Here is a 26443-nt window from a genome sequence, read left to right on the forward strand (position 1 = left end):
GGTGTGTTTGGAGAAAGACCTGTGCGCCTTGGAATTGGCAGAGGCCTCTGGGCAGGAACCCACCCTGCTGCCCGCACCTTGGTCCCGGCTTGCCGCCTCCAGAGCTTGGAAAGGATGAGGGCGAGGCCTAAGCTGCCACCCTGCTGGTTGTCTAGCACACAGGCTAGCTGGGACCCAGTGTAATAACCTGCCCTGAAAAGGGGAGACCCCGGGGAGATCCCTGGGTGACTCAGCAGTTTGGCCCAGGGCTCGATCCTGGGGTCCGGGGATTGGGTCCCCCGTTGGGCTCCCGGCATGGGGCCTGCTTCTCCCTCCTCCTGTGTCTCTGCCTCTCTCTCTCTCTCTCTATCATAAATAAATAAATAAATAAGCAAACAAACAAACAAACATTAAAAAAAAAAAGAAGGGGAGACCCGGGGACCAACTCAGAGTGTCGGTTTATTATTTTCAGCGTCGAGGAGAAAAAAGACACTTCAAACAGGGCCTCTTCAAGTGATTCTTGAGCACATGCCCTGGTGACTTAGGGAAGCCCAGAACTGGGGGGCCGTCCTGGGTATTCGGTGTCAGGCTCTGCACTGGGAGGTCACTGCATGAGGACCCGGCTCAGCGCACTGGACGTGCCCAGGTCGGGCCTCCAGCAGGATGGGGATCTTCCCCCAGGCCCCACAGCCAACGACGTCTCTGCGCACGCGAACCCCTACTCCGTACGACACAGGAATAGCTTCCACTGGGGCTGTGCACTCTTGGTGGGGTCCCACCAAACGGATGGGGCTGGGGTCCGCTGGTGGAAATGCCCATGGCAGGACGGGCTTTGCTCCCCACTCCCTTGTTGCCAGGCCTGAACGACCCCTCCTGGCTCGTGTTGCCGTGACGAGCGCACGCCCCTGCCTCTTCCTTGTACCTCTGCGTTTTGAAGGGCACAACTGTTCCACTCATGGAAATGGACGCTTAACTTCAGATGGGGGTTTAATTTCCACCGGCAACAAAGGGCAGGGGTTGGGGTAGGGGGGACCCAGCTGTCCTGCCGGGCAGTTACCGTGGGTCGCCTTCCCGGTCACACCAGCACAGGGGGAACTGGCCACAGCACGGCTGCAGCCAGGGCCTCCAGATGTTGCCCAGCGTATCCAGCTGCAGCGGAACTGGGATGAGGGTCCGGCGATGCTCCTCCACGGCCCGAGCCACTGTGTCCATCACGTGATAGAACGAGGGCTCCGTGTCCGGAGTGAGGGCGTGGGCTTCAGAAGGGTCTCTGGACAGGTCGAAGAGCAAAGGTGGGTCGTGATGGGCTACCTGGTCCCCGGAGCAGGGACAGACCCCTCTCCCATAGCAGGCGCCGGCTCCGTCTGGGTGGAACAGTGGGGTCGTGTAGTGGACCTTCCACAGTCTTCCTCCTGAGGGAAGGACAAGGATGTCAGGGGGCTCACGTGGAGACATAGAATGTGTTGCTGGAGACAGGCCCATGTGTCCTTGAAGCGAGGAATGGATAAGCAGATAAGCAGCTGTGGGCCAGCCCCGCAATGGGATGGCATTCTGCCATAAAGGTCAATGGAGCTCTGACATAAACCTCAAAAACGGGATGCTCCGTGAGAGAAGCCAGACACACGAGGCCACAGAGTGTGCGATCCCAGTTGTATGAGGCGTCCACAACAGGCAAATCCATAGACCCAGAAAGTAGAAGGGTGGATACCAGTGCCTGGGTGGGAGAATGGGCAGTGGGAGCTAATGGGGACCGGGTCTCTGGAGGAATGGGATGTTCTGGAACTAGGCACAGATGATGTCTGCACAACATGTTGAATGTGCTAAATGCCCCCAAGCTGTACATTTTAAAAGATTGAGTCTTACAGTATGTGAATGTTACGCACCGAATTTGCGTGCCTCCAAAATTCATATATGGCAGCCCTGACCCCCAACAGGATGGAACCAGGAGGTGGTCGTTGGGAGGTTAACAGGTCACGAGGACAGAGCCCTCAGAAATGGGATGAGCTCTGACAAGTGTCAGGACAGAGCTTTGCTTCCCTTGTGTCTCTCCACCATGTGGGGACACAGCAAGAAGGTGGCCATCTACCACCCAGCAGGTGTCTGTTGTCTGGAAGCCACCAGTCTGTCCCGAGCTAAGATGGAATCACAGCTCGGGAAAACTGTTGGCAAAGGAGTGAGCTCCTCCTGTCATAGGTTGTCCCAGGCAGGATGCTCAGAGGCTTAAAATGGCACCAGTGAGTCTGGGGAAGCCATGTGTGTCACTGGAGGGTAGAGAGGACTCTAGTGGCCCTGCCTCCTCCAGGGGCAGAAAGACCAGGAAGCAGGGACAGATATGGGTCACAGCTGCTCCTGGGATCAGGAGAAGGAGGCCAGGAAGCACGGCCCCTCCCTAGCAAGTGTGTGCAAGCAGGAGGGCATGCCCCCTCCTTCTTACGCCCTGCCTGAGTCCTGCTTCCTGGGGCTGGTGCCCCTGTGCTTTGGTGTTTACAGACCTGCACCCTGTGATTAACATCTCTGTCCTCTGTCCACCTCTGAGCACTTAGGGTGACCTAGCAGCTCCCAGTCTGCTCGCTTGAGACATGGGCATAGCCTTTGTCATCTACCATTGTCTCCAGGGTGAAATGGAATACCCTCCGTCACCTGCTCAATAAAGGTCAGTCACGACTTCCATAATCCAGCAAATGTGTTAAGAACAAAGAGAAGAGAGATTAAGTCTCAGTGAGTGGAAACAGACCAGATAGTGGTAAACATACACAAATAAGGAAACTGTGAAGTGCAAAATGCCTGGGGAAAAAATGCAACTGGTCCAGGTGGCAGGAGGTGATGGTGGAGGTAGGTGTGAGTGTGTGGGGCGCATGGGTGTAGGGGGACTCGTTTGGGTCAAGAAAGCCTTGCTGGGAAGGTAATTTTGCATTTGACCATCAAGAATGAGCCAGTCACATGGAGATCCAGTCGCCCTACGAGTGTTCTGAGATGGGGAGGGCCTCGCTCATAGTACAAGGACGAATTTATCCTGATGTGTGTGTGCAATGGGGGTCTTGGGATGATTTTCAGCAGGGGGTTAAGTGGATCATGCATGTAGGATAAACAGGAGACCTCTGGAGGCCACTCAGGGGTACCACTGAAGAGGCTTGGGCCGTGGGAATACACTCTAGTCACCATTAAAAAAATATAGAAATATTCGCCCAATAACAGAGATGACAGGTCAGTGATGGGCTAGCCACAATGTAAAAGAACAGATTTGAACACTGGACCCGGTTATCTGTGCTGCTAGGCATGCATGGTTGTAGACTGGGCTGTACAGTGGAATGACGGTTTTTAGAAAACCCTCAAAAAGGGAAGGAGATGTGTAATAAATGATTTTAAAGAACCAAAAATGTAGCAATAAAAGTCATACCAGATTACAATGATATTGAAAAGAATGGATGAAAAGGAGGGACATTCAAAGAAAAAGAAAAAAAAGACGGCTCTTAAATAAGGGAAATCCCAAGAGGTATGCCTTCACTCTTGATTCACACAGCTGGAGGCTTCTAAGAGAATGGTTTTGAGGAATGGAAAGGTAAGAGATAAATCACAAGGAGAATACGGCTCTTCCCAAACACCAGAGGAAGAAAAGAATCATAAAACCTACGCAATCACAAAGTCACACATCCAATCAATCGTAGGGCAAATCCAAAAGAGAGGAGAAAATATCAGCACGTGGCAAAATAATAGGGAACTAGAAATCAAGAAAAGTCACTCAATTAGGCGAAACTCTGTTATCAGAAGGCAAAGGTAGCGGCAGAAATCAGCTGCGTATAAAATTTAAAAATAACAGTTTTTGAGCAGATGCAAGAACTGGATTTTCGAACGAAAAATGACGCCTAAAAACAGAAAACCTCTGGATATGCCAGTTAGGTGAAGATGGAAAATAGATTCATATAAACGTGGAGGCAAATGAAATACAGTGAGATTACTTGGGACGGGAGAAACTGTGCTTGATGAAATGGATATTTTTGAAATAAGAAGAATAAGTGGAGGGACATAACATGTTTCAGTTGGGAAAATCCGATATTGTGAAGATAACCAGTCTTCTCCCTGAGTAGAATTTACACATGGGATGCAAAGCCAATTCATATTTCCATAGGATTTTTAAATAATCTAGCTGTAAATTTTTTTTAAAAAAATGATTTTACAGTTATTTTAAAAGCCCAGTTGGGCCAAAACAGCCCAGGAAATTTCTAAGTACAGAGATTATTCCGCACGGACGTTGCTGCTTATATCACAAAGTTATGATCATTACAACAAGGATGTGATGGAGTCATTGAGTTACGGTGGTTGAGACGGGTGGAAACCAATGCTGTTAAGGGCAGAGGCTTCGAAGGGGGAGAGGCAGACTGGAGCACTGGTGCGCAGGAAAGCCATATAAAAATCCCGTAAGCGACGGTAATGGGGTGCTAAGGTGACTGGCGGCTTGCATTAGCAAGGATGTTGCTGATGTCAGGAAAAATTAGTGCCAAGAAACAGAGAAAAGGGCTGGTGTGAAGCAGAGCCACGGGAGCAGAGGCCAAGATGCGACTCAGTCACCCAGAGTACTCACCGTCCCGTTGGCGCCAGCGGGCTGCGTGCAGGAAATTCTCGCAGTAGTGCAGCAGGAACTCGTGGCCAGAGTGTTGCGCTGTCCCCAGCAGCAAGGGCAGCAGGTCCCGGCCATCGATCACCCTGCAGACAGGAGCACGGAGACTCACGGATGCTGCAAGTGCGCACACAAGGCACGCGCGAGCCTTAGCGAGCTTGGGGAAGCATTGAAACCACCACTCCCATTACTCGTCTACAGGCATCAGCTTTGGCTACAAGAGCCCCGAGGATCCGACATGGACATGCTCGGCTTAAGGTATCACCTTCCCAGCCTTATTATGAATGCAAGAAAAAGCTGAGGATTCCGTGAAATGCCTTTTTGGTCTTACACTCTATTGGGCTCTAAGCCATTAAGGGATATGGTGCGTTCTTCATCAACACCGGGTACCATTCCCTTGTCTGCCTCCGAAGCCCCTCCTCCACGCCTGCCTGCCTTGTCTTCCCCCCCTTTCCCACTTCCTCGTCTTCTTCAGTTTCCATGATCCAGCTCCAGTCCCATTCAGGATGGGTGGAGGTTTCTTGGGATCCCACTTGCACTTTTCTCCACCCTTCTTAGGAGAAAGCCCAAATCTACCACTTGTGATTTGCAGGGATGGCCCTGAGCATTTTCTGTCCCAGTGACCTGGTCAGTTTTCAGGATCAAAAGTAAATCATCAATATTGAGGATAGATTTTTACAGATGTAAAAGTCTCAAATCTAAAGGGATCTTTAGATCTAAAAAATCTAATCTAATCTTAAAAATCTAATCTAATCTAAAAACTCTAATCTAAAAAGGGATCTTTCTCTGCAATTTGACCAATGTTCTTTATCAAGGTAGAGAATTCAGAACCCCAAGTAGACTTTGCTTAGAGTCACTAATTATCATGAAAATGAAATAAAAGAATCTATCAACAACATGGATGTGCGTGCATACACGTGTATACATATATATAATCACACCTTCAAATATATGTATTCATATACACACAAGCACATATATATGCACACACTATGTGGCTGTATTTATTTTACCTTCTAGTGCAACAACACATTCGCAATATACATGTCACATAAATTTCTATTTTTAAAGCAAGTGATACATTATAACTTAATTTAAAAATAAGCATGGGGCAGCCCTGGGTGGCTCAGCGGTTTAGCGCCGCCTTCAGCCCAGGGTGTGATCCTGGAGACCCGGGATCGAGTCCCGCGTCGGGCTCCCTGCATGGAGCCTGCTTCTCCCTCTGCCTGTGTCTCTGTCTCTCTCTCTCTCTGTGTGTCTCTCATGAATAAATAAATAAAATCTTTTAAAAAATTAAAATAAATAATAAAAATTAGCATCCAATTAGGGGGAAAAAATGAAAAAAGATATGATATTCAGTGCAAGAAAAAACAGAATGTTAAGGTGAAATAGTCAACCTCTCTAGTGATAAAACAGTGAAAATTACAATACACACATATATGTATGTTTGTACACACACATATGAGGAACCTATGCAGGAATTTATATTTATTTTAGTTCTATTATGTTTTAAAATAGACATCTCCCTTATGGCTGGTGGTGATCCCCAAGGAACAATTTGACAAAACATATCGAGAGATTTACCTATAAATGGCCATATTCTTTGACTCAGGAATTTACGTTCTAAAGGATTCTTACTAAGGAAGTAATTATGACAGGCAGCAACATGACAAGATAGTGGTTATTTTTGTTGTTGTTTGTTTTTTTACGGCAAGGCTAGTGTCCAACTATAAGGGGATGGTTGAAAGAAAATGCCACGAAGGCATTAAATTCTTTATTTATTAATTAAATATTAATTATTAAATATTTATTTAGAGGCACAAGGACCTCTAAGTCTCTCTCTATATATTTACATAAATACATATAAACTATGGAAAATCTATCTAAAAGATATATCTAAATCTGCATATCTAGGGATCCCTGGGTGGCGCAGTGGTTTGGCGCCTGCCTTTGGCCCAGGGCGCGATCCTGGAGACCCGGGATCGAATCCCACGTCGGGCTCCCGGTGCATGGAGCCTGCTTCTCCCTCCGCCTGTGTCTCTGCCTCTCTCTCTCTCTCTGTGACTATCATAAATAAATAAAAATTAAAAAAAATAAATCTGCATATCTAGATAGATCTAGATGTAGATCTAGATACATGATATGTATCGTACAATTTGTAATTGTCTGAGGATCATTTATCATGCGATTGCATAATAATTATATGATTGTATACATAATTATCAGATTATGACATAATTTTATTTTCTACTCCCCCACCCTAAATTTTCTGTAATTTTTAAGACAAAGGAAAATTGGAATCTAAAATCTCTACCGCAGTACGTGAAAAGGAGTTTCCTGTGATGAATTGTTACCTTTTTCAATGACCGCCATAATGAAATGCCTCCACTTAAGAATCGGGAGAGGAGAAGTGGATTCGTACGTATAAAATGAAGCAGACAGCTGACCCCTGTCGCTAATAACAGGGAGCCTAGAGTGTTGTCCCAGATACTCATTTCATGGATGTGCCATGCAATACAAGAAGGACAATGACATTTCACAGACATGTTTCTGTGCCAAATTGAGTTGCTAGGGTTCCCTGGGCTGTCTGTACCTGTCCTGGGGCACCTCGCCGCCCCCCAGCTGGACCACGGTGGGGAAAACATCCATCAGGCTGGTGGGCTCGTGGATGATGCGGCCGGCCTGCAGCACCCCAGGCCACCGGAAGATCCCTGGGACGCGGATTCCACCTTCCCAGCCCCCCATCCCTTTGCCACCTGTGTGTAAACATGAACAGAAAAGAATATGATTGTTCCATGTTTTTTTTTTTTTTGGCAGCGTGTTTTACGATCTTTGGGGGGGGCGGGGTACATCCAAGGATGATGTGTCTCTAGTTGATAGGATTCCAGTTTGAATATGATGTGGCTGCCGTGGCACCCACTCTGCTTGGATGCATTGCCTAATTCCTGAGTCCATCACTTGATGGAGGGATAATCAAAATGTGGTCCATCCGTACAAAGGAAGGTTATTCAACCATGAAAAGGAATGAAGCAGTTAACACTTGTCAAAATGTGGATGAACCTGGAAAACGGTGAAGGAAGCTGGTAGCCAAGGACCGCATCCTGCATGGCTCCATTTACCTGACATGGTTACGATGGGGAAATACACCGAGACTGAAATAAGTTGGTGCTTGCCCGGGGCTGGGCGAAGGAGGAACCGGGGAATGACTGCAAATGGGTACTGAGTCTCTTTTTGAGGAGGTGACCATGTTCTGCAATTCAGCGGTGGTGACGGTTGCACAATTCCGTGAATATACCAAAACCCACGGCATTGTGCAAAAGGAAAAAAAAAAAACACACCCACACAACAGATTTGACCATGACAAATTGTCATTTCCACCCTGAATCGCAAAGCAAAGTCCCTGGTGATTCTCTTGAAGTGGGTGGCCCCATTCCATAGGAAGGGTTGGGAACTGTAGGATGGGGATAAAGACCATACACAAGGATCGGGTCATCTCTCTACCTTTGTAGATTCCATTCCAGCCGCCATATTGCTCCTTTCCGAGTTGGGCCTCTAAAGATCCCCCGTGATCCGACGTAAAATAAACAAGCGTGCTGTTGGTCAACCCTTCCATATCCAAAGTATCAAGGATCTGCCCTGCAGAGGATACATGCATTTGAGCCGGTCAAAATGGAAGAGGGTCTGAAACCAAAGTATTCAGCGTGTGCTTCAGCATTCTGGATCTTTCCGTGAGAATGAGCCTTTAGCGTTAACATTTAATGGGGGTGAGCAGCGGTAGAATCATGCTGACCCAAGATTCATATACGCCCTTAGATACACCCCATCCTGCTTCCAAAAAGTTTAAGGCAAGCTGTAGGGCATACACTACATAGGACAACATAGCAAAGTCTTAAAAAGGAGGTAGAAGAAGATTATAGAGTCAATCATACTTCAATTTTAAAAAAAGGAAAGAGGGGAGAAAAAAAAAAAGAAGGAGATCGAGGGGCTCTAGGAAGAAGGCTGACAATGGCACTGGCGACATGTGTCCATTGATGAAGAATAGTTTACACCTCTGGCTCCAGGTGTCTTATAGTCACCTCAAAGGGAAAGCTTATGGTTGATGCAATTTGCCATGTCCATGAGATTTTTTTTTTTTAACCGGACGAGAAGAATCATATTATTTTATTTCTAACAATGGACCAGGCTTTTAATCTGCCCCCTGTCATGAGGACCGGACACCGTGAAAGTTGACTATGGTCTCAAATAGATCCTGTTTTTGGATAGCTTTTACTGTGACCTAATCTGTGCCTTTAGATCTAAACAGCATGTCTTTTGGGTTCCGGTCTTGCTTTTTTTTTTTTTTAATTTTTATTTATTTATGATAGTCACACAGAGAGAGAGAGAGAGAGAGAGAGGCAGAGACACAGGCAGAGGGAGAAGCAGGCTCCATGCACCGGGAGCCCGACGTGGGATTCGATCCCGGGTCTCCAGGATCGTGCCCTGGGCCAAAGGCAGGCGCCAAACCGCTGCGCCACCCAGGGATCCCCCGGTCTTGCTTTTTGATACGGTCTGATGATCCTGCATTTTATTGGTTCGATTGAGCGCAATTAAGACAATTGTCCATTCACTTAACTTTAAATTAACCATGTCATTATTTTTGCTCTTTCTTGGTCTCACCCACGGTTCAACCATTTCTTTGTTTTCAGGTGCTTTGTTTTGGACACAGATTTGTGAATTTGCGGTTCTACTAAATCCCCCTCCTTAAATTAATAATATTTTTATTTATTTATTTATTTATTTATTTATTTATTTATGTATTTTAATATTTTTAGAACAGCTTTGGGTTTTATGGGTAAGCCGAGTCTTCGTGTCATCAGTGAGCCAATAGTGACACGTTACTATTAACCAAAGTCTGTAGTTTCTGTGGTAGTTCGCTCTTGGCGTTGTACATTTTAAGGGTTTTGATCAATGCATAATGCTATGCATCCAGCATTATAGTATCAGACAAAATAGATTCTCTGTCCTAAAAATCCCTTCTCCTTCACCTACCTGCACCAGGACAACGGTTTTCATTTAAAAAATGATCATACTGTGGCTTGATTGAGTTTGAAACTGGAACACAGAGGCACGGAAGCCATAGAGAAGATTCTAGAAATACGGCTTCAGAGTTCCTTATCTTGAGGGACTTAGGGTTTTTTTTTTTTTTTTTTTTAAACTCTGTACTGGAGAATTTCAGACTTTATCATCCAGTACGTGTTCTACTACCTACATCCTCACCTATATTCACGGAAAAAGGGTTTCCCTCAACGTGCGTCATGGTGAATTGTGTTTTAGACACTTAATATTTGGTATCACATAAAACAGCCTGTATCTTCCAGAGATTCTTAATCTCTTCCACACAAGGACCATACATAGTGCAGCACTGAGTGAGTTTGTCCTGAAGCCCCACTAGGGATGTGATGTGACATTGCTCTTTGCCTACGTGTCTCCCAACGTCCAGCATTTCCCCCAACAATTCACTCAAATATAATGCATTTTCCTCCAAGTTGATGTTTTCAACAGATTTTTAAAAGTATGTTTTCTCCTGAAATCTCTGATTCCCATGCTGCTGTAGCTCCTGGCCCTCTCTGTCTGCCACTACATCAACCCAGGGGCACCCAAGTCCTTGGGTGAGACTCAGAAAAGTGGCTGTGTCCATATCCATGTACCATTGAAGAAATGTGTGCTGTCTGTCGTGCCAGATACGATTCCAAGCCCAGGGGATGCAGGAGGAAAACAGAGCAAGACCATCCTACCCATGGGGATTTTAATCTACGTTCTCCTGGGAGAGAATCGAAAATCAACCCACCTACGACAGTGATGAGCAGAAACAAAGCAAACGCAGTGAGGAAAAGGCTATAATCGCGTACACCCTTCATGTACGCGATGAGATCGCACTACTCACACTGCCTCTCCCAGCTGTCGCCTGGATCAATGTCATCTCATCCTGCATGTCCTTTCCTCCTGCTGTTCCGGGAGGAGCACCAGTTCCGTTTTCACCGGGGAAAAGGCACTTACCCACCATCCAGTCCATCTCTTCCGTGTTATCCCCGTACAGCCCGTGCGCGCTCTTCCTGCGGAACTTCTCGGTAGTGATCAGAGGGGTGTGCACGTGTAGAAAGGAGACAAAGAGGAGGAAAGGTCTGTGCTTGTTTCTGAAAATAAATAACAGCGACTGGAGCCACTTTTACATAAAAGCAGAGATTCGGGTCCCGGGGGATGCAAAATACAGACCGAGATGATCACGTCCAAACAAGTGTATCTGCTACTCTTTAATGGGATGACTTGACCCTTCTATAAAGTCTGTTGCAAAATTTGCACTGATACTGTGCGTTCTTTCCCGGAATTTATCAACTTATAACCCTACATACTTCTGGCAAGTGAAGGCAAGACAGAAGAAGGCCAGGCAACTGTCTGATCTGACAATTATTCCATTCAATTATTTCGGGATATGTTCCCCGTCCCGAACATTAGCGTATAGAACAAAAGGACATTTTGCGTATATGGTTTTCTGTTTAATTGCTCTCGAGCGACAAAGTTTAGGCCCTGACATGATTGTTTAAAAACACACTTTTAAAATGATGATTATTACGTTATTGATTTCGGTTTGACCGTCCCCCCACCGAGGCGATGCCTCACCTGCCCCTCCCCTCTCTCCGTCTGATCTCTATGACCCACTGTGTGTCGTTAAAGTACAGAAACAAAAGTGAACGTCTTAGACTTACTTGGGGCACGTTAGGCTCACCCGCTGCCATTTGCAAGCTACGGTTGACCCTTGAACAACACAGGTTCATTGTGTTGCAGATCCACTTATATGTGGGTTTTTTTAAAAAAGATATAAATACAGTACAGTACTATAAATGTATTTTCCTTATGATTTCCTTAATAACATTTTCTTTTCTCTAGCTCACTTTATTGTAAGAACTCATACAACCCATGGGTTGACCGACTACTTATGGTATCAGTAAGACTTCCAGTCAACAATAGGCTATTAACAGTTAAGTTTTGGGGGAGTCAAGGGTATGTGTGATTTTCAACAACACATGGTGTCAGCTGTTGATACCCCAGGGACCCCATGTTGCTCAAGGGTCAACTGTAATTATCAGCATCATTTCTGACCCATGTTAGGCAATTCCATGACAAGAATGTTCTGGAACATGATCGCAACCTCATCACCACCAGGTGAATTGGGTTTCCACGGTGTCCCCCACTTTACTGGGACACACTTGGGGAGCGTGGAACTGACTCTGGTGTAGCTTTTTACCAGGCCCCTCTCGGCTCTGACGTACTGAGTCCCTTTGTTATTCAAATTTACATTTAGGGTCAAGTTAGCAACAGTTCTGATGACAGAGCTTTAAAAATATTTAGAATCTGTTGTAAATCTTCAGTGATTCAGTTTGTTTTGTTAGTTAAATATGGCCTGAGGTGATCAGTCAGTGCTTACTAAGAGGACTGGCTCCAAGTAGGAGGGGCCAGCAGCAAGTTTCAACTGACCTGTCACTTGTTTCTTTTTTTTTTTTTTTAATTTTTTTATTTACTTATGATAGTCACAGAGAGAGAGAGAGAGAGAGAGGAAGAGGGAGAAGCAGGCTCCATGCACCGGGAGCCCGACGTGGGATTCGATCCCGGGTCTCCAGGATCACGCCCTGGGCCAAAGGCAGGCGCCAAACCGCTGCGCCACCCAGGGATCCCTGTCACTTGTTTCAATGGGCGCGATCAAGCTGGACTCAACTGAACAACATCTCTGGCCCGATTTACCAAAAATATCTTTCTGGGCCAGGGCGATTTCCCCATTCATAGCTCCATTACAGAAAGGAACTCAAAAGATTTTTTCAAATGCATTTTGAGCATGGACCAGAGCGCTAGGATGGAGCTAACTCTTTGACGCTCACCTTTGGACAAAGGAGGAGACCTCTTTGAGAATAAGAGATGTCGTCCTTTGAAAGTGCATGGGCTGCTCAGTGATGGTGTGGTCTCTCATCAGAAAGCAGTCTGCGTGAACAATCAGGACACCTATAGAATATGAGGTCACGAAGAGCAAGGTGGCAGCTATGGTTGACCAGACGACCGGAGTCCATGAGCCTGATATCAGGTGGGTGAGTTTCCCAGCAGTGAGCGTGAGGGCAGCGAAGGCCATGATTTGGAAGCAGACATTGAGTTTGTGCTCCATGCCTGCACGCTTCTCTGACAGCTCCCAGTGGATGCAATCTCCCATCATGGAAAAGGGCATTCCGTAGAAATGGTCGAATCCATGGTTGAGTGGGTGGTGGCAGTGATCATTGGAAGATTCACAGTTGAGGCCCAGATGCCATTTTCCTGAAAGGCAAAAAGTACACCCACGTGACAACTAGTTGATCACTGGCTGGTAGGTATTGTGTGCTTGCTGCATTCCAGGTGCTCTGCTGGGTTCAGGAATAGGGCAGGGAAGTAGAGGTGCATGGGTAGAGTTCCATCACAGCCTGGCTTCATTGTTACAGGGGAATGAGGACCCTGCGTGGCAACGTTACGTGATACATGGTTTCCTGAGCTGCTGAAACAAATTTCCGAAAACGCGGTTGCTTAAAACAATAGCGATTCATGCTCACCCAGTTCTAAGGCCACGAGTCCAGAATCAAGCTGTGACAGGGCCATGTTCCCTCTGTAGGTTCCTGGGAAGGATCCTTCCTGCCTCTTCTAGCTTCTGGGGACTCATGCATTCCTTGACTTGCGGTCATACCCCTCCCATCTCTGCCTCGGTGGCGACACGAACTTCTCCTCCTCCGCGTCAAATATCCCTCTACATGTCTCTTAACAGGACCCTTGCCCTCGCATATAAGGTCCACCTGGGTAATCCAGGATAATCTCCACATCTCAAGATCCTTGAATTAGTCCCATGAGCAAAGACCCCTTTTCCATATAAGTTAGTATTTTCTTTTAGCTTCCAGCAAGTAGGACATGATATCTTTGGTGACCATGATTCAGTCTACTGTACCTGAATTTGCAAAGGTCTGTGACTGAGCAATAAGGAAGGCACGGAGTGGGCTGATTGCTCTAGAAAACTCAATCTGCTATAATCAGTGGGTGTAAAAGATTTCCCAACTTTGGAATTACCATTCTTTCCCTGTCTTTGTTAAACCACTGTAATGGTGGTCAGAGTCATGGTAGGCCATAGGTTCTACATGGCACAGGTTTCAAGTACAATCAATGGCACATGCTTCTCTATGGTCACTCCTAGAGTGTTGATAGAGACCTATGTGTCTTCCCACCACCCCAAATGGCATCTCTCATCCAGAAAACCTCATGCAATTTTCCAATTTTCCAAGGAATGTTCCACAAAAATAGATTTCTCTCTTGAAAAATGATAATAAGCCTATTGCATGTGATACTCAGTGTATCAGCTCGTGTTGCTCTTCATGATCAATAGATGGCACTGTTAATAAAAAATTATTACTATAACATGATGATGACAGTGACAGCTTGGACCCCTGTCAAGAAACGATTATCCTTCATCGTACTTCATTCTATATAAGACATGGTTTGTTGACATCTAGAAAGATAAATATGCCATTTATGGAAGCAGAGAGGGAAGTAATTAAGCCTTGCAGTCGCATTTTTGTGCAGAATTTAAGGAAAACAGCATTATGGAAATTGATGGTGATTTGGTGACTTTAGAAAAAAATTTCCTTTTTTTAAAAAAAATCAAGGTGCATCAACAAATACCAAGAAATGGCAGGTGTTTCATTAAGCTGATATTTCTTGAGCAACTACTTTGCAGTAAGCATCTTTAAAAAAAAAAAAAAGATTTAATTTATTTATTCATGAGAGACACAGAGAAAGAGAGAGAGAGGCAGAGACACAGGCAGAGGGAGGAGCAGGCTCCATGCAGGGAGCCCAACCAGGACTCGATCCCGGGTCTCCAGGATCACACCCTGGGCCAAAGGTAGGCGTTAAACCACTGAGCCACCTAGGGATCCCCCAACACTAAGCACTCTTTGTAGTGAGGTCATCCCTGCATTCATGGAGCTTTCTGTCTGGAGGACAATCCCACTGCCTCAAAACCACTGCCTTTCCAACCTTTTCGGTTGAATATACTCTCCATAGAAAAGAAAGGTGCTTAATACTAAAAACGTACATACCTATTAGTCCAGTGGCGTATCCTCTGTCTTTTAATATTTTTGCAAAAGTTGTCTCATTGGTCGAAAGCCCTCCAGATACTCCGGTCCATTGAAGAACACGATAACCATTACTGGAAACCATACCTTTGGGGAACCATTTTCAAAGAAACGTTAACCATCGCACATTGACAGATTCTATCATTATCATTAATTGACAGATTTTATCACTACTATTAATTTTTCACTTAAAATATGTGGTGAAAAATTAACTGAAAACTTAGCAAGAAGGCTTAGTGTCCTTTTACGTGAAGGTTATAAACACAAAGAGACTTAAGGAGAAAAAGGAAGGAGACTTAAAAATGGTTTTATCATTTCACCGAAGTCTTTATATAATGCAGGGATTCTCAAACTCGCCTGTACTTTGGAATCATTTGGGAAGCTCCAGAATATTCTGAAACCTGGTTGTCAATCCATAAAGTTTTATTTTATATTTTATTTTATTATTTATTTTAATATTTATTTATTTATTTATTATTATTTATTTATTTATTTATTTATTTATTTATTATTTATTTATTTATTTTAGGGAAAGAGAGAGAGGGAGTGAGCAGGGAGAGGAAGAGAACCTCAAGCAGACTCCAGGCTGAATGTGGAGCCTAATGTGGGGCTCAGTCTCATGACCCTGAAATCATGACCTGAGCCAAAACCAAGAGTTGGATGCTTAGCCAACCGAGCCATCCATCTGCTTCCGCTCCCCACTAGAGACTGTGGTTTTAGTTGGTTTGGGGGTGGAAGCGCAGATTTGGAACGGTTGCAGGATACCGCAGACAATTCGTATGTGCTAACAACGTAGGGAGCCGCGGATAAAAATCACACTGACTCTCATAAATCCAAGGCATCTACTCAAGTGTTTAAAAGAGGTAAACTGGGATCCCTGGGTGGCGCAGGGGTTTGGCGCCTGCCTTTGGCCCAGGGCGCGATCCTGGAGACCCGGGATCGAGTCCCACGTCGGGCTCCCGGTGCATGGAGCCTGCCTCTCTCTCTCTCTCTCTCTCCCATGACTATCATAAATAAATAAAAAAAAAATTAAAAGAGGTAAACTAAACATTTTTCTAAAGTTCTGCAGTATGCAGTGGAAAACCACCGATTTGGAAGATGCTCTGTGCCTCCTAGATCATTTTGACGAAGGCAGCTCCGTCTTGCTAGAGATCTACCTGGTTCCAAGAGTGAATCTACCTCATCAATCATTATTGAGGAAGTTGGAGAATTCTTTCTGAGATTTTTCTACACCTTTGAGCATGCGTCTGGTTCAGGGGAAGACTAGTGAGACACACATGGTTCTTGGCCATAACAAAGACAGCCGGCGTGTTTCTGCTTACGTTGGGTGGGATTCCTTCTTCCCTGGGGCATGAGAGGGTGCCAGGGACCCACACATGTGAGGGTCTGTGAGAGTCTGTTTGATGTGTCCCACAGCCAGGTCGGTCTCTAGTTATTCAAACACAAGTCCACTAGCTGAGGTGTTTCTGTGAAGGTCTTTCGAGATATGGTTTAACAATTGCAATCAGTTGGCTTTAACCAAAGGAGATAGCCCTTGATGCGGAGGTTTCTTATCTTTAGGGTCAAAGAGCAGGAGCACACGAAGGACATCACACAGACTTTTTGAACTTTTCGACTACTCCCTGCTCAATCCCCCTGCCTGTGTGACCTCACTATCTGTGGGGCTCTATGGCTCTTACTGACCGAATCTGATGGTAAAATTATGGAGGGATTAGATTATTGTCTACCCACAGGGAGAATAATCTCCCCACCCTTTAATTCCTCTAATACCGGGAGCTTTTTCTTCTCCGGAACCATGGTTGGACATGAGGGAGGACAAACCTGATCTCAGAGGGTATCTGCCCGTTAGGAAGGCAGCCCTGCTTGGGGTGCACACTGAAGCAGCCGCGATGTGCTGGGTGAGCATCACCCCATCCTCTGCGAGGCGGTCAATATTTGGAGTCCTGCAGAGGGAAACAGGAACAGTTTTATTCCTTAACAAACAAACTCAACAGGCTTTTCCACAGGCACACCTACATAGTCCATAGAAAACCAGGCCATCGTCATGTAACACATCAAGGTGTTCTTGGGAATGACCAAAAGGCAAGATGTTCAAATGTCATCCAAACCATCAGAGAAACGGAAACTCAATTTGATATCGTTTGCTAAGTTTTTGCAACACGCTACTCGTACTGAGATGGGCATTAGGGGAAACTCAGAATCGAGAGCCCGCCGTGCTTTTTCACGTGGGATTCACAGTTTTGATTGGGAAATTTGACCTCCTGGCACCAACAGATGGTAGTTGGTACGGGAGGGTGGGATTCAGATGTAGCTCCGTGCTGTGGCCTGAGCCGGGCCCTCAAGGGTAATGGGAATGTGACTAAGGCGATGCAGTGAGCTCATTCTCAGAGAGATGGAGCAGCATTGACAGATAAGCATGTCGTGGTGGTGACATGGATTCTGCTGTCTGAAGCAGAGCTTTTCAGCAGGAGGCGCCGAAGTCATGTATGAGCGAGTGGTCTTGGCCTGATGGGTGGAAGCGGAGCATGAGTAAGCTCGGGTCTTTGACTCAGATGCAACACAAATGTTTTTTCAAACACTGTCTACCACAGACCGTGCTGATGGAAACCATGTCTCAAAGTGAAGTGAGGAGTCACAGGCAGGATGAATTTGAGCTGGGGTGAGTGCTGGGGTGGGAAGAAGGAAGGGTGAGAGGGTGTTCAAGGAAACGTGCACAGAATCCTGTCGAAGTTTGGATCGCACGTCTGAAGAGCGAGATCCACTGTCACTGGTGTCTTCGTCGGGATGCCCGATGAGCGATTCTCGGATCCTTGCCTGATGCTGTTGTTGCCATAGCAGCCGATATCGCCGATGCCAAAATCGTCCGCCATCAGAAGAAGGATGTTTGGACGCGAACCGGATAAATCCCTGCAAGCCGAGGGCCTGGCACCCAGAAGCACACCGACCATCACAGCCAGCCAGCTCCTGAAACACAAGGTGCCGATGAACGCTTCACCCTGCTTCCCATTTCATTTACGTGACTTCTGTAAATGGGATTTTTTTTAGGGGTGTCACCATTTTAGGGGACTTTGATATTAGCATCCCACTGCAGAAGAGTTTGAGTCTATTCTTAGGCATTTAATTTTTTTTTTAGCTGAAGACAATTCATGCTCTTGATGGTTTTATTTCCCACTGTAAACAATTTTTTTGAATCCCTGTTGTTAGATCATCATACCCATGATTAAGAAAAAGCCCTAATTTGGTTTCTTATTATGCATGGATCAGGTCCAAGGAACATCTATAGCTCCTTCCCCCTTGCCTCTTGTTTATTTTTCCTTAAATAAGTGAACTGCGCTGAACTGGGTTATCTTTGGCACTTTGTGGGACTGGACCTACCGACCAGAGTAAGGCAGAGCGGAAAAGTCAGGGCAAGGGTTTACCGATACCATCTGGTGATTCTTTTTTTAAAAAAGATTATTAAAGATTTTATTTATTTATTCATGAACAGACACACAGAGAGAGGCAGAGATATAGGAGAGGGAGCCTGCTTCTCGATCCCAGGACCCTGAGTAACGTCCTGAGCCAAAGGCAGATGCTCAAACCACTGAGACACCCAGGTGCCCTCTACCTGGTGATTCAGAGTCAATTCAAAGTCTCTGTATAGTCCAGCACGAATGTGACTGACCTTTTTCGCTCACTGATACCTGATGGGAAGTGGGTCTGTTGGGGTGATGGAGGTTCCAGCCCAGGGTAGAGACTCCCTCGTGGTGGCATATCAGAAGGAAGAATTGCCACAAAGGCTGGAGGCTGTTTCACCTTCATCACTCCCATAACCGTGGCGTCCGTGGAGCCACTTTGGCCACGTCCACACAGAGCAGGACAAGAGTGTTCCAATCCCCAGTGCCATGAAATACAGATGGGATCTGAGTCTCTGAAGAAGATTGGCCATACGGGCTCCGTGGAAAACATGAGAAGATTCCTTCAGAAGCTCCCGGATGGGGGGAGTGTGAGTCACTGATATGAATCCTGAGTCCCAGGACCAGTCCCCCCGATGCACAATCAGTGACTAGGTGAGCAAGCCTACTGGGTCGATGCATCCTGGCAAAGGGACGTACAGAAATGTAGAAGCAGAAACAGAAGATTAACGATCGCCCGTAATCCCGTCTTACCAGGAATGCTCCAGATGCAGCATATTGTCTTCTGCCTTTTATTCCCTGTAGGAAATAAAGAGGTGTATTGTAACAAAGGCAGCAGATTTGCACCAATTCCATATGTAAAATAGTAAGTACGGAGCAAAAGGGAGACTCTCTCTCTGATGCTCTCAATAAAACCTTAAAACAATGACTGAAAACTCATGAAAAGAATGATCTTCCTTATTGGAGAGACTTAAGATGCTGAATGCTGCGTTAAGAATATAGGACGTGCGTCTATCGAGGGCCAGGTGGTAAGCATTTAACATATTTGGGGCTTTCCTGCCCCGATGGTCCACCCTGTGGCTGTAACACGGCAGCTGTCATGGACAATACACACGTGACTGGGGTTGCTGGCTTCCGCTGCAACATTATTTGCAAATCAGGTGATGTTTGCCCCCGTGAACCACAGATTTGTGATCTTTGATATCGAATGTAGAAAGGAGAGAAAATGCAAAATTAAGTGATAAGATTATTCACTTGAAATAATCTCCAATATCCAACTTTTAAAAAAAATTGTCATAAATGCATAGAACGAAATGTACCGTCTTAGCCATCGTTAAGCACGGAGCTCAGGGGCCTTGAGCATATTCACACAGTTGAACAACCATCGCCACCACCCACGTCCAGGAATTTCTCATCCAACCAGAGTGAAACTCTGTCCCCATTAAGTACGAATTCTTTATCGAATTCCCCAGCTCCTGGCTCAGACATGAAGGGAAAACCAAGCTGGGGTTCTGTGGGTCAGGGACCTTGACCTGGCATGGCCTTTGCAGTGACCTGAAGCCCTACTCATGAGTTGTTTGAAGAGATCTTGGCTTCCATAGTTGGGGGGCTTCTGAGCCCAGAAGGCACCCAGCCCTCCTGAGTGCCACCCCCCACCCCGAGGAGGGCCAGATGGGCTCCTCGTCCTTCCAATCCAGCCTGACCTTTCCGTGCCCTTCATGTTCTGTGAACATCAGTCCTTGGCCACAAGGTGGTAGGGGTTTTTTCCCAAGCTCCTTGGCCATCTCAGGTGATTTCTCACACCCTTGCACACTTGATTCACCTCAGCAGAAGGACAGGGTAATGAGCCTGTGGTCAACCAGATGCCCGTAATGCGTAGCGAGGACAGGGCCAAGCATGTGTAGAGAAAGACCCCACGGGATAAGTTCATTTGTGGGCTGTACGTGGACACCGCACGTAGGGTGGTAGGGAAGTTTTCAGATGCGATAAAGGCTGACGGGTTCCATCAGCGGGCAAAGTCTAGCACCCAACCATGGCTGTTGACTTGCTTTATTCATTTCCAGGAAGGATTTTAGTGAGGTGTGAGCCACCCAGCTCCAAGGACTTTTTTTTTTCTTTCCCCTTCTGGAGGATGTATGGTGTCTTGTGATTACACCTATGTGCTGTTTCTATCATCCAAATCGTTCAGTTTACATCGGGGCTCACTGTTGGCGGTGTCCATTCTGTGGGTTTGGACAAACGTATAATGACATGGATCCACCATTGTAGCATCCTACTGAGTGGTTTCACTGCCCTAAAAGTCCCCTGTGCTGCACCTGTTCATCCCTCCCTGCCCCAACCCCCGGCAACCACTGAGATCTCCCACTGATGTTTCTGCAAAATCCCTTCTAGAGGATGGCCAGAGAGGCCTCCGAGGATGGGGGGGGAGCGGTGGGGCCGGGGTGCAAGGGGGAGGGTGCCCTGTAGGGCGGGGGGGGGGGGGACAGGGGGAGGGTCCCCAGCAGGGCGGGGTGAGCGGGTGCCTTGCAGGGGGCGTGGGGAGGGCCTGGGGGTGCAGGGGGAGGGTGTCCTGTAGGGCGGAGGGGGGGACAGGGGGAGGGTCCCCAGCAGGGCGGGGGGAGCGGGTGCCTTGCAGGGGGGGTGGGGGGGTGCCACGTAGGGCAGGGGGGCGGGGGAGGGTGCCCTGCAGGGTGAGGGGGTGCAGGGGGTAGGGTACCCTGCAGGGTGGGGAAGACGGGGGAGGGTGCCCTATAGGGCGAGGTGAGGTGGGAGGGTGCCCTGCAGAGCGGAGGGGGGCTAGGGGAGAGTCCCGTGCAGGGCGGGGGGGGGGGGGGTGGGGGGTGGGGAGGTGGGGCAGGGGTAGGGTGCCCTGCAGTGCAGTGCAGGGGGGCAGGAGGAAGGGTGCCCCTGGGGGGGGCGGGGCGGGGGAGGGTGTCCTGCAGGGTGGGGTAGGGGGGATGGGGGAAGGGTGCTCTGCAGGGTGGGGGGGCGGTGGGGAGGGTACCCTGCAGGGTGGGGAGTGCTGGGGGGGTGCCCTGCAGAGCGAGGGGGGCTGGGGGGTGCCCTGCAGCGTGGGGAGTGCTGAAGGGTGCCCTGCAGGGTGGGGGGGCGGGGGTGAGGGCGCCGTGCAGGGCAAGAGGGGGGGGAGGGTGCCCTGCAGGGTGGGGTGGGGGGGACGGGGAAGGGTGTTCTGCAGGGTGGGGGGCGGTGGGGAGGGTACCCTGCAGGTTGGGGCGGCTGGGGGGTGCCCTGCAGTGCGGGGGGGGGCAGGGGGGAGGGTGCCTTGCAGGGCGGGGGGTAATGGGGCCGGTGGGGGGGGAGGGTGCCCTGCAGGGTGGGGGGCGGGGGTGTGCCCTGCAGGGCGGGTGGGGGTGCTGCTCCGGACAGCTGCGCAGCATCCGGGCTCGGGCCCCGCGGGGAGGGCGTCTTACCTGAGGGGCTGCGCTCCGGGAGCGAGGCGGGGGCGGGGGCGGAGGCGGGCGCTGGGGGCTGGGGCGCTGGGCGCTGGGGGTGGGCGCTGGCCCCGCAGGGAGCGGAGGCTGCGAGTCCCGGGCCTGCGGGCCGCTGCACGCATGTGCGTAGCGGACTCGGGCCTCAAAGCGCGGGCAAGGAGCTGGCGGGAAGCAAGTTCGGTTGCGCAGGGAGCTGCCCCCCGCCCCCCCCCGCCCCCGCCCCGCCCCCGCCCTGCAGGGCACCGTCCGCCGGGTCGCACCGGGGACCCGCTGTTCTTCCGCAGGAGCCTTCGGGCAGCGGCAGCGGGGCGGACCCCCCTGCTGAGCGCAGTGACTCATTCATTCCCGCTCCCGACTTTGTTACCCCCCGGGGGAGCTCGCCTGCTGCGCTCCCTCCCACAGTGGGGAAGCCCTGGCCTTGACAAATGCCTCCCGAGCGCGCCTGGCGTTTTGTGGCTCCCCCTCCCCCTGCCCCAGCCCCCGCATCTGCCTCACAAATGACCAAATTGCCAAAAGAAGAGAAAAAGAGGCGACGACAGCTGTGCGCACCCCACCAAGCATCCTCACCGCCAGCAGGTTGCGCCCCCCTAGCCCCACCGCCGCGCGCGAGCTCCTTCCACCTTTACGCCCGTTGCTGTTTGCGTGTTTTCTATTCACTAGAGCCCCCTGTCTTCCCTCCTCCGGTGGTGGCAGGATGCAGATTCCAGGCATACGTGATCCCTTTCAAAGACTTCTCTGGATGAGCGCTCTCCGCACACTTCCGGGGGGGGGGGGGGGGAATCACATGCAAACGCCCGTCCTTGTAGCCCCCCTCGTGCATTTTTGCTCTCTGCGGCCTGAGCTCCGGCGAGGCCTGATGTGAGGCTCACGCGGGGCCCATCACCGTCTTACGACTTCCCGGCTTCGAGAATCCGTCATGAATTGAACAAATCATAGCAAAAAGCAGGTGAGCGCCTTTCGGTAGGAGTAGCTGGTGCTCGTGGCAGGGCTGGTGGATGATGCTGGGGGGTAAGGCACTAAGGGGTACACTGAGGCTCCGGGCCCAGACTTACAGCGCCTGGGAGCCGCTGGATCCTCCTCGTAGCTGAGAAATCCCAGGAACAAGCCCTTGGCGACTTTTCACTGTACGTGCCCCACACGTAGCACCTCTTGAGACACCTGTTTTTCTGCTGCCCTGAAACGGGATCATTGTGCGTTTTGGTTTTGAGTCATTTGTGGCTGTAGGATGACATGAAACGCTGTGTCTATGTGGCTGGCATCACTTCCTGCCAGGATGGGTTCTAATTGGCACCACACCCCCTCCCCAACCTGGACCTTGAGCTTCTTCTGTATTTGCTTTTGTGCCTCCAGGCAGTCTCCAGCAGCAGCCCAGACATCACAGGGAGACGGCAGCAGAACGGCCTTAGAAGCAAACCAGGCTCCCTGGGGAGCAGGTCTGTTTGCAGAGATCGCATTACAGGGTGAGGGCTTCCAGGATTCCAGGATTAGGGTGTCCTTGAACTGTGACCTCCTTGCAAGGCTGGCTCCTTGCTTGTATCTCCAGAAATGATGGAGCTCTGGCTGAAGCTGTGTGCTTGGCCGATGACATGCCTGCCTTTTTCGTGGTATTTCTCACCTCAACACACGTGTCTCCTTGTCGTTGCACACATACCCCCTTTTTCAGACACATGATGGGACCACAATAAAGGGTGTAATTAAATGAGAAAAGGTGCTGTGATAGAAGCGATTCTTCTATCCATCCAACCACCTATCATTTATTCGTCCATCTATCCATCCATCCATCCATCCATCGATCATCTATTTATCCATCCATCATATCTATCATGTATTGATCCATCCAACTATCGAGAATATCTACTATCATCCATCCATCATCTATCCATCCATCCATCATCTATCCATCTGTCCATCATCTATCCATCCATCATCTACCTATTCATCCATCACCTATCATCTATGCATCCATTCATCTGTCCATCCATCATCTATCCATCTATCCGTCCATTATCTATCCATCCATCCATCATCTAACCATCCATCCATCATCTATCATCCATCCATCCATCATCCATCCATCCATCCATCATCTATTTATCCATCCATCATATCTATCATCTATTGATCCATCCAACTATCGAGAATATCTACTATCTATCTATCATCCATCCATCATCTATCCACCAATTTATCCATCATCTATGTATCACCCATGCATCCAATAATCATCTATCTATCCATCAATCCATTCATCCAACTGTCTTATCTACCATCTATATCTATCCACCCTTTCATCTATCTATCTATCTATCTATCTATCTATCTATCTATCTATCATCTATCTTCTAAGCATTTCTTCGATCAACTATTTTTCTAGGAGTGTGTAACTGAATCTTGCATCCAGGCTGTGTCAGTGCGATGCTATATCCACCTATATGTGCAGCTAATGATGCTCACCTTCCGGAGAGGTGTGCGTTGAGGCTTAAAGATGCAGTGCTGATAAGACACATTTAGACGGCAAGATGGAAGCTACTCTTGAGAGTTTGCAAAAGATGTTAAGATGCTGAAACTCCCCTTGCACATCTACTCTCTCTTTGCTCTTTTGAAAAACCTAACTGCAGTCGTTGGTGGAGATTTTAAGAGAATTATCCCGGCGGAAAACATATTTGACTTAATTAAGCCCCCTTAATTATATATGTATGTTTGGTGGCCCTTGAAAGCTGAGATGAAAGATCCTTTTGCTAAATAACTATGTATCGGCTGCCGTGGTAGGTTATGCCTACATATAAAGATAATTGACAGACTTGAGTAGTGCCCAACCTCGGTACTTAATAAACGTTTAATTATAATAATGAGTGCAGTCACTTGGAACTGTGGCAGGAGCCTGGACACACAGGATCAGTACCCACAAATGTAGGAGCTGGAGAAACAACTTGTTTCCAGTAAGTAAAATATGTTAAGCTCATATGATTCAATAGATAATATGTGAAGTTCATGTAATTCCAGCTTGGCCTGCTTAAATTTTTAATGGTCAGCAAGGTGGAGAGTGATGGGTGGAGGATTAGTTGTATCAAATCATCATTCTCTCTCTCTTTTGCGTTTCCTAAGATTTTAGATAAATGGGAGCAGAAGGTATTAGATACTCTTTCGTGTGGCTTCTTTCACTCGGCATACTCATGTGGAGATCCTCAGGGTTGTCGCCGGTATTGTCAATAGCGCATGGCTCGTGGTTGCTGGGGGGTATTCCCTTGGATTGGCGACTTATCCATCCACCTGTTGGTGGACCCTCGGGGTGTAAAATTCTATTTTCTGGAGTGCATGCTATGTGTTCAAGAGTGTTTTTGTTATTCCCAGGAAGACAAGTAAGTGGGCTAATAATCAAAGGTCGTGGAGGTGAGTGACCTTTGCTCGGTAGTAAAATGATAAAGTCTCTACAAGTAAGCTTGCAAACTTTAAAATTTGTTCCCTTCCTTCCTCCCTTCCTTCCTTCATTTCTTCCTTTCTTCTTTCCTTCCTTCTTTTGTTCTTTCCTTCCTTCCTTTTCTTCTTTGTAGATGCTGTTATAATCCTTGAATGGGATAATGCGGCTCGTACCATTGCAGTGAACGAATGAACACCAAAATATTGAAAACCGTAGGTTCACACATAGCATAACAGTTTTGCCTATTCAGAAACCTGGCTTCTGGTCTGGTCTCTGAATTTACTTCACAGTGGTTGTCATTTAATGTTTTACTATTGGACCTTTTCTTAGTGGAAAGCAAATAATGGAGGGGTGGGTTAATCTCATCAGGCAGAAAATGTGGCTTTATAGGAATTGTTGGGGGTGGGGAAGAGAGTCGGCTTTTAATGACAGATGTATTTAAGACGTTTCATGCTGTTGAGTATTCTCTTTTTCACTTTATAATAACGATGTTGCAAGAGTCATTGAATATCAGTCAATTTGGAGGAAGTTTGGGGCTTTATGTGAATCTTTTCAGAAGTGTCTTATTTAACTGAGGAACCACAAGATGCCATTCAACCTATTAAACGCTCTCCAGCAGGAATTAGTAAAATAAAGCAATGAGAAAATTGCTACTTTCAATTATTTAACATTCGAAATATTTAATATATTATTCAATTATATTTAATATATTTAAATGAGGGGCGGGGGGAGAATAGAATCACAGCCGGTCTACTCTAAATCAACAGCTCTGGATGAGAAACCAGAATCTTGCTTCATGAATGAACAGCATTTGAAATCATCCAAGGGTGATTTCTGAACGGTCTGGTTCAATGGAGCTCACCACGGAGACGGTGATTTCATGCCCCAGGGGCACTTGGCAATATGTGGGAATAATTGTGGTTGTCATATCTGGGGAGGGGGTGCTCCTGGCATGTGGTGGGTGGAGACCAAGGATGCTGCTCGTCACCCCACAGTGCACAGGATGCCCCACCCCAGAGAACCATCCAGCTCCAGATGCCCTCAGTGCTGAGATGGAGAGACGGCCATCTGGTACGTCTGACCGGTTTCCCTGGCTCTGCCTCTCAAGCTCTTTTTAGGGACACGGGTGGGAATTTACGTCTTTGAGCATCTCCTCTGCTTTAGCTGCATTGACCGGCCTCGCTGTAGACGTTGGTCCTGAGCATGTAGCAAAGGAAGGAAGGAAGGAGATGCTCAAGTGAAAATTATCATCAGTTGTTTGCTCCACTTTGAGTATGACCTGCTGAGTTTTGCCCGGCTCCCCCTGGGTTGCAACTATGTCTCTGACTCGCTATCCTACACACGTACTACTGCCGCCCGCCCCCGCCGTAGTAACATGGTGGGCCTCCACCGGGCATCAGGCCACCAGCACTCTG

At 47.9% G+C, this 26443-nt stretch overlaps 2 protein-coding genes across 5 annotated transcripts in view; one reads left to right on the forward strand and one right to left on the reverse strand.

Moving 5' to 3' along the window:
• Nucleotides 1-420: 420 nt before the first annotated feature.
• On the reverse strand, nucleotides 421-24129 carry ARSL (arylsulfatase L). Of its 4 annotated transcripts, none has more exons than XM_055337334.1 (11): nucleotides 24065-24129; nucleotides 18912-18956; nucleotides 17578-17727; nucleotides 16585-16706; nucleotides 14728-14850; nucleotides 12505-12928; nucleotides 10631-10767; nucleotides 8096-8230; nucleotides 7188-7350; nucleotides 4559-4680; nucleotides 421-1391 (listed from the first exon to the last, which is right to left on the reverse strand). In XM_055337334.1, the coding sequence occupies exons 2-11, from the start codon at nucleotides 18932-18934 to the stop codon at nucleotides 1033-1035; spliced, it is 1758 nt and encodes a 585-aa protein (XP_055193309.1). In that variant the 5' UTR covers nucleotides 18935-18956; nucleotides 24065-24129; the 3' UTR covers nucleotides 421-1032. The 4 variants fall into 4 exon arrangements, with proteins under 4 accessions (XP_055193309.1, XP_055193310.1, XP_055193308.1 ...); XM_055337335.1 differs by lacking the exon at nucleotides 24065-24129 and adding an exon at nucleotides 22663-22843; XM_055337333.1 differs by lacking the exon at nucleotides 24065-24129 and adding an exon at nucleotides 21590-21631.
• A 351-nt stretch (nucleotides 24130-24480) lies between these two features.
• The window catches only part of ARSH (arylsulfatase family member H), a 28157-nt gene continuing 26194 nt past the window's right edge, over nucleotides 24481-26443 (forward strand). Inside the window, exon 1 of the mRNA XM_055339003.1 lies at nucleotides 24481-24549. The gene's annotated coding sequence lies outside the window, so the exon portion shown is untranslated. The remainder of the gene's footprint in view (nucleotides 24550-26443) is intronic.

The sequence above is a fragment of the Nyctereutes procyonoides genome, unplaced genomic scaffold (assembly GCF_905146905.1).
Source record: "Nyctereutes procyonoides isolate TBG_1078 unplaced genomic scaffold, NYPRO_anot_genome, whole genome shotgun sequence".
Taxonomy (NCBI): Eukaryota; Metazoa; Chordata; class Mammalia; order Carnivora; family Canidae; genus Nyctereutes; species Nyctereutes procyonoides.

Coding starts and splice junctions, on each gene's coding strand:
- ARSL (XM_055337334.1), bottom strand. CDS start 18,934: ATGCTGCATCTGGAGCATTCCTG. Junction 14,851..16,584: donor CAGATACCCTCTGAGATCAG/GTTTGTCCTCCC, acceptor GGTTCCCCAAAG/GTATGGTTTCCAGTAATGGT. Junction 10,768..12,504: donor GTCTCCTCCTTTGTCCAAAG/GTGAGCGTCAAA, acceptor ATTTATTTTCAG/AAACAAGCACAGACCTTTCC.